Below are 8,190 nucleotides of genomic sequence, written 5' to 3'. Positions count from 1 at the left end.
TGGGTCAACGCCTTGCAATGACATGGCCAAGCCATGCTTGTATGTATATCTTCAACATTCAATCATAATTGATCAGTGGCACAAATTATGCGACGTAATTTTGAGCACGTGCGATAGTATATCTTAGAAAAAAGCTCGACTCCAGGCGCCACAGTCTCCTGAGGCCGAGCAGCGTCGGCCCCGTGACTAACACTAGGCCGCGTGAACGAAAATAGTGACACATATCTAAAAGAAGATTATTTTAACGTTTTCGGACATTAAATCGCTTGTTAAGAGATATTCTGGGAGTACATTTTACCCTTCCGGATTTTAGATTGATGACAAAAACGTATTGGCTGTTAATCCGACTCAGGACCCCTTGACAACACTGTTAGGCGCTGCTGGGCCCCGGACAATGCAGATCGCTGGTTCAGTCTTTGTCCCTGCTTGGGAAATGGGCCCTTATGTCCCTACCGCCAGGAAGCCGACTGTGCATTACTGGTGCTGTCTGACCGAAAGATAGGCCCTCATCAACTCAGTGGGCCCCTGATCAGCGCGCAGGGCTCTCTTGCTGGCATTGGGGTGTCTGGCCCCGCGGGCCGGGGCACCTGAATAAGACCTCCGGCTGGCTTGTTGGGCCCTTCAGGCCCTCAGATCGGGCCCTTAATCGTAAGTTCTGAGGGGCCCTTCAGAACCTAAGGGGAGGGACACGTGCCCACTGTGCCCCCCTCCTGCCCGTGCTACTGCACTGACGTGGCTGTGTTCGGATATGCGGTATCGTTAGCTGTAGGCGTAACATTCAGGTCCAAAGTTCAGTCAGAATTCAATAAGCATGTGTTGTTTGGCTTGCGAAGTCGTGGAGCGAATGAAACTCAACAATGCATCAAAAAGTCCCAGATACCCCGTTTTTGGAACATGCACGGAGAAACATCGTAGTTAAATGCAAATGTCCAGCGTGTCGGAGCTCCCATCATTTGTCTTACCATTATATCTCGATGGGCCTAAAAATATGCTCCATCAGGCTCGAGCCAGCATAAGAATATCATGTGACACGTGATTGGGCCGGAATAATTTCCAATACTTTGGTCGTTGTTGAATTTGTCACCGTCAATATGTGGCCGCGAGGGGAAAATGCAACAGTGATCTTGGCCTTGGAAAAGAGTTTACGTGCCCAGTGCGGTGTTGCATATGCTGAAATACAGTAGGACAGTAGGACAGTAGGACAGCAGGACAGTAGGACAGACAAACAACTGGACAGTAGTAATACCATACGTACAGGTAAAATAATTTGCCAGGACAAAGGTATGTGTTTGGATTGTTGCCCGAGACCGGAGGTGAAGTACAGAAATTCCGTAGCGCCCAAGGCCGTGGAACATAATTCCAGCTCAAATGTGGTATGTTTGTTAACAAATGCTGTTGAATGACAGAACAAGGAGATAAATTCGACTCAATTTTCCCGACCATATGTGGATTATGACATCAGAGAATAATACGAAGAGAAGAAAATAGATATTTTATTCAGTCTAGCTGTAACAAATACCACTATCTATGGCTGCCGTCGTTATCGACACCACATTTTCGGCAATGTAACATGCCACCACAAATGCCAGTTAGCATGAAACGCTACTCTAAGAAGTCGCAAAAAACCTACGAGTGCGTTACAACACAATCTCTACAAATTCCAGCTTCATTGTGGTCTGAGTGATGCTTTGCACGTGAATTGTTAACAAATTTCCATCCCTGGCCAAAGTATTCTCCCAGATCAAAAGGCACAGGGGTGAAATGTTACACCACATGCACAAGCCGATACAAAACGTATATCCGAATATTTTGCCAGATAAATTACACTGAAACTGTCGCCCAAGATGACCCAATCCATTTCCACAGACAGGTTTTGCTCCAGCCCGTTGCTAGTGGGGACCTCGGAGTGGTTGAGCCGCCCTGAGCGCTTCGGCAGTGTCGCCTCGAGCTAGACAGCTAGGCAGCTAGGCAGGCCTCTTGGATCAGTCGCCAGCTGGCTGGTCATGCCAGCTAGGCAGACCCCTTGGACCAGTCGCCAGCTGCCTGGTCATGCTAACTGGGCCAAACAGGACGCCTATTCTAGAACCGGCACGCACTGTTGCTGGATTACAAGCCTCCGAATCACGGAGCTGGGTATGCTCGCGGAATCCTACTACCCTCTGGCAATGTGTTAAGCTGGACGCGTTCAAAAGATCAAGGATGGAGGCGTCCTTCTTGATCACGCATGCCAGCAAAAAGCGTCGGCTGCAGGCCAGTTCCTTAGCCGACGCGTGCTGACTGCGCTGAGCCTGAGCGAATCAACGATGATTTGTATCGATGCGGCAGCTAATGTTTGCGTAGCGGACATCGGAAATCGAACAAGCAATGCTGTTTGCTCCCAGTCTGGGCTGTCCAACAGCCGCCCTTTTACTTTGGAAACGCCAACAGATCAGGCTGTTTGCCTTTGCAGACGTGAGTGTATTGCTTTGTCACCTGTGTGACTGATAAATGTCACATAATTCGGCCATTACTTGCACTTAGTGTGCCTCATAGACGAGAACAAACATCATCGAATCATGGACTACACAAGAACGGAGAGTTTAACCTAAAGTACAAAAGCGTGAAAAGCACCTCACGAAAAAAGAGATGCCTCTGTCTCAGTCTGGCCACTGTTGCCAGGTGACGCCATTCTCGAGCCCTGCCGTCGCATCCCAGCCTGTTCCTCAGTCTGGCCACTGTTGCCAGGTGACGCCTCTCTCGAGCCCTGCCGTCGCATCCCAGCCTGTTCCTCAGTCTGGCCACTGTTGCCAGGTGACGCCTCTCTCGAGCCCTGCCGTCGTCTCCCAGCCTGTTCCTCAGTCTGACCACTGTTGCCAGGTGACGCCTCTCTCGAGCCCTGCCGTCGTCTCCCAGCCTGTTCCTCAGTCTGACCACTGTTGCCAGGTGACGCCTCTCTCGAGCCCTGCCGTCGTCTCCCAGCCTGTTCCTAGTCAGCAGGACGGCACGCGAGCCTCGCCGCTCGTCTGATGAGGACTGATGAGCGGCTGGCGTGTCGGTCTCCCGCGCGGAGATCACGAGGCCGACCCGTGCCCCAGCCCTGCCAGTCTGCCTCAGTTCGCACCAGTGTGCGTCAGCCTGGCCCAGTCTGACCCGGTCTGCCTCAGTCTGCCCTGTCTGGCTTGGTCTGCCGCAGTCTGCTTCAGTTTGGCCCAAACTGTCCCAGTTTGTCCCAGTCTGGCCCGGTCTGTATCATTCTACCCCATTCTGCCCATTCTGCCCCATTCTGCCTCAGTCTGTCAGCCTCATTCTGGCCCAGTCTGCCCCAGTCTACCCCAGTCTGCCCCAGTCCAGCTCGTGACGCGCCGGTGCCTCGGTGCCTAGCACGGCCCGCCGGCTGTGCCGAGGGCCCGAGTGAAGGAGGTGTGCCGGTACGCCGCCGATGGTCGGCTGCCCACCGGCTGGTCGATACAAGCCCGGCTGCCTGGCATTAACAATGTATGGCCGTGAGCGCCAGCGTGGCCGTGAATCTCGGCTGAGGCACACGGCGCCGTCCGTCCGCCTGCTTAAGGCCAACTGCAGCTGAGTTGCTACTGGAAATGAACTCGGGTGCGGATTTGAGTCCAACCGCACTTGAAGTTAGCTGCAGTTTAAATTCAGCTGCAGTTGAGATTGGGCTGCCGTTCAGATAAAGCTGCGGATGACTTCCAGTTGCAGTTTAACTATTGCTGACTGGAACTTGAGGTGCGTTTAAATACAAGCTGGTGTTGTTGAACAGTGGTCGCAGTTGAACTTCAGCTGTAGCAGAACAGCGGCTGCAGCTGCACTCAAGTCGCATGCCTTTGTCGTTGCTGGAGGGCAGGCTGACTGGTCTGATGACGCTCCGTGATGGTATCCCTGAGAGTGCAACACTGGAGGGGAGCGCTGACCCAGTTTTTGTTGGCCAGCGCAAAGACTGCTGACAGACTACAGAAAAGAGCACAAGGACAGGCCTCAGAGGGCTTGCAATGGAAAGGCCGGCACCAACTCCAAGCGTGTATATGTGCTGTTGTCACAATTCGCGAGTGCAGCACTTGTCAGATTATATTTACATGGCTTTAACCCTGCCCTGAGAGCGCTCCGTGTTAAACAAATTCCGGACAAGCAAGATGTACAAACTCCTTTCAAATGAGACAACCTGCCCCGCCCTGGAGTAAATTGCATTACAGTGTGGAGGAAGTTGTGTGCAGGTTTTTCAGAGAGCAGGCTGCATCGCAAACCACCGAAGCCTGTCTGATCCGACACGGTTGCAAATGACATGGAACGGTTTCTACGCAATCAACACGTGTCGATAGATAACAGATTCAGAATTAATACTTCGTGAAGACAGTTCAAGATGAAAAATGACTGAGTGTATTCCATGGATACAAAGCGGGGTGGTAAACAAAACTGTGGCACCTAACGGTGTTTTCCAGTGCACGAGGATAACATAGCAGATTAAATTGCTTTGCTGCCAGAATAGCAGACGTTTGCCAAACTTCGGGCCTTGGCGCAGGCAGGGCGCCTGCTGGAGTGGTAAACGGAGAGGCTGAGTGGGTAGCATATCAACTTGTCGGCTACATTGCTGTTATGCTCGCTAAGTGCCAAGCCATCAAACTTCAACGGCCTTCACAATGCCGCTTCGAACCCCCCACCCCCAGAAAAAAAACCAAGATGGTGGCTAAATTCACCCTGTCCCTACCAAAAAATGACTTAATGATCATGCTGAGTTGTGTTTACTTAGTAGTGAGTTAGCAAGTATAGAAAATGGTAAGGGATTTAGTTGAGGAACTTAGTAAGGAAGAAGTCACTTCTCCTTCCTTCAGGAATCTTAAGCCAGATGCTGATGAGGTATAGAAAAACAATGACCATGTGCGACGTTTCCTGGTGTTTTGTGATTGTTGCTTCTTCTTCGCTCTCATGACCACAGCGGGTACCCAGACACTAAAACCAACCAGTCTGTACGCGGACTTCTCGGGAAGGGAGGGGGTGGGGGGCATCCAAGGTACCGATCCTCATCCGATCTTCTGCTGGCAGGCTCCTGCGCTGTAGACTGGCCACGGGATACGTCCAGTCTTCAACATGACCAACAACAAGAGCAAGCCGGATGGTATGAAGAAGTCCAACACGCTGCCGCCGCTTGACATTGGAAACAAGGTAATGAGCAACGAATAACTGAGGCTCGGGATTGTGTGTGTGTGGCGTGCGAATGCTGTCCTAAAGAATGGCCGTGATGAAAGCATAGCACACACCTCACAGTATCACAACGGAAAATACAAATTGGAGAAAATACAAATTGGATCCCTGGCCTCTACTTTTCCAAAGGCCTCCAAAGACCTCCAAAGACCTACTTCACCCATGACCTCCACCTTCCGGGGACTTGACGCTCACTTTGCACTCACACTCGCTCCATGCAATATCGCAAGTGTTGTGCAGTATTTCATTGTTACCAAGTGAGTGGTACAGGTCTCCCACCGTCTCTTGATCTCACCTGGGTGGTGAAGCACGCAACGCACGCCAGAGAGATGTGCTGAGCAGAACGAACATTCTAACACAAACCGTATGAAGTATATAATTAAAATGTGATGTCACAAAATTGTACGCGCTGGCGTCATGTTGAAATGTTCGCTTATTTTACATTTTCTCCATTATTTGCGCAATTTGTGTGCTGCCGTATGAATAGATGCAATAGCCTTCTCTCAGTCTCAACTACACAATCGGCTATCGAAAATCATGCTTCTGCTTAGTCGTCCACCGCCGTTGTATGAGCATGATTTTGTGTGACGCAGACAACGTGACATCTGACCCCACTCCGCCAGAGCCCGGGCAGCGTGCGTCGCTCTCCACCCCAGACCGCCGAGGGTCGGCGACGCACGCGATCCGTGGAGCCGGATTCGGCGCTGCCGCTGCTCGAGGCCGGTCGGTGGCGCGCCCTGGAGCACGCCACCAGCGTCGAGAGCGTCGCCACGGGCCGCTCACTGGGCACGGCAACGCCCTCCTCGCCGCGCCTCTCGCCACGCGAGGAGGCGCCGCGCCGCACCGGCAGCTTCCGGCTGGCCGATGGCCTGCAGCACCGGCAGCCGCGAATCAAGGACGAGCCGCTGGCAGAGCCGCGCGGCGGCAAACCGCTGAACCTGCAGCCGCTGGACACGCGGCGGGGCAAGTAGACGCCAGCGCCGTCTGACGGATGGAGGAAGAAGCGTGCGTTCGGTATTGGGCCGACAGACGACGGTGACCTCGTGGCGAAGCGGTGGGAGAGTTGTGTTACCCATTAAGCATCTTGAGGTCTTGCGGATTTCTAACTTGACGACTATACTTTGATGGTAGACATGCTGTTTAATGCAAACATTCAGTTCGAGCCATGCCAGGTGTTTATTGGCGAATTTTACACCCTGACTTCCCTTGATCTATAAACAAATATAACCACCTGCCTGTCTTCGATGACCAGTTTTTTTCTCCATTTGTCCTTCTCTACCCCATTCCCACAAAGTTCCATCTCTCCGGGGCAAGCAGCTGCTTACATCAGTCATAAACGTGTTTTAGCGCCCTCTGGTGACCGCATCGTTCGAGCAGGCGCATGCACCCCAAAGATGTTCTCTGTGCGTGGTCTCGGCAGCGGAGAGCACTCACGTGGCGGCAGGCTGCTCCACAGCTCGCTGTCTTTCGTCCCATAGCTCCAAGATAGTCAATGCTGGCCGAGATGCTCTAATCCCAACCAAACCCACCCAGTTTTCGTCCTTCAGTGCTCTAGATGTGATATGTCACCACTTCTTGTCCAGGTGGTGGCATTTGCCCCCTTTTCTTCTCCTCTGTATCCCCTTATGGCGGCCTGTTGGCGTTGCCATCTTTTGGCATGAGGAGCGTCATCGTGTAAATCCGATTGTTTCTCATATAAGCCTGTGTGAATGTCCCACACTGCAGAGTTGGACGGCGTGATTGCTGGCCCTCTCCAGCTAACGGCGCGTTTTACGTGGGACGTTGGTGCGACGTGATGATGGAACGAATGCGCTGTGGATTTATCTTCCAAAACGTGGCTGCAGATCATTGGGAGAAAAATTACGTGCATGTCATTTTAATGGTATTTGTGCAATTTTACTCGCTACATGGTTTCTCCACTTTACGATTTAAGCAATAAACATTCATTGATCTCAACGCCTAAGCGTTTGTACATTATCACCATTCACAGTTTGCGTGCATTGGCAGCGTCAGAAACAGGGAAGTCACTCAGCCTTCGGCCACCGCGAGCTGGCAACGGAGTCCTCTGCCCCCGACCAGCTACCTCTGCCCCCGACCAGCTACCTCGCCCACGACCAGCTGCCTCTGGCCCCGACCAGCTGCCTTGCCCCAGACCAGCCGCCCCGCCCACGACCAGCTGCCCCTGTCCCCGACCAGCTGCCCCAACCCCGACCAGCTGCCTTGCCTGCGAGCTGCCTCCAGCCGTGCGAGGTGGGACTGTCATGCCCCTTTCCAGGGATGTCGACGCCGCTGGACTGTCGAGCCCCTTTACAGGGGTGTCGACGCCGCTGACGCGCAGTTACTTCACATCGACACCGTTTCTCGGCACTGTTCAGCTTAGTGGCAGTTTCTTGCCATTAAAAACATTCAAGGACTAAAAGAACGCATTGAAGACAGTTTGTTTGCCTCTCTCAAGTGGTTCACTCAAAACAGGCTGAAGACAAAACCATCGAGGACTAAACTGATTGTTCTTAATTCACAGCGCCAGAAAACAAATTAAAACTAATCTTTGCTTTGCAGGAACTCTGAAATACCCCCAGTTCAGAAGGTTACTATATTGGGTGTCTCCGTCGATGCATCCGTGACATGGAACAAATACACATCGAGCGTCATGCGACGATGGTACGGTATTTTAACGACACTAGCCAGAATACACCGCCGCACGCCGCGCGAAACCAGGCATCTACTGGCGGCGGTGCTCCAGCTCCTGCCCCATATCAAATGTTGCGTATCTGTTTAGGGAGGCTGCAGAATAACACGGCTAAGGCGGCGGTGGACTGCAAAAACTTGGACCTCATCCAAGCCTGCAAGGTCATGGACCTGTGATACCGCGATAGAGTGGTCGGGTCTCTGACCTAACTCACACGGTCTCAGCTGGAAGATCTGCTTGTAGAGCGTGACGAACAAACCTTGCACAAATTAGTGCACACCAGCGGCGCCCCCCGAGCTGTTCTGTTAACT

At 52.5% G+C, this 8,190-nt stretch overlaps 1 protein-coding gene across 1 annotated transcript in view; it reads left to right on the top strand.

The window, feature by feature from the left end:
- The window catches only part of LOC119090949 (uncharacterized), an 11,892-nt gene extending 4,745 nt beyond the window's left edge, over window positions 1-7,147 (top strand). The window contains exons 2-3 of the mRNA XM_037213676.1: window positions 5,032-5,151; window positions 5,814-7,147. Of these exons, the coding sequence (XP_037069571.1) occupies window positions 5,077-5,151; window positions 5,814-6,161 (423 nt within the window). The 5' untranslated portion in view covers window positions 5,032-5,076 and the 3' untranslated portion in view covers window positions 6,162-7,147. The remainder of the gene's footprint in view (window positions 1-5,031; window positions 5,152-5,813) is intronic.
- The last annotated feature ends 1,043 nt before the right edge of the window (window positions 7,148-8,190 follow it).

Source organism: Pollicipes pollicipes, unplaced genomic scaffold, assembly GCF_011947565.3.
Source record: "Pollicipes pollicipes isolate AB1234 unplaced genomic scaffold, Ppol_2.1 Scaffold_3216;HRSCAF=3773_pilon_pilon_pilon, whole genome shotgun sequence".
Taxonomy (NCBI): Eukaryota; Metazoa; Arthropoda; class Thecostraca; order Pollicipedomorpha; family Pollicipedidae; genus Pollicipes; species Pollicipes pollicipes.
The sequence above is the reverse complement of the archived record's forward strand: the minus strand, read 5'-3'. Positions and strand labels throughout refer to the sequence as shown.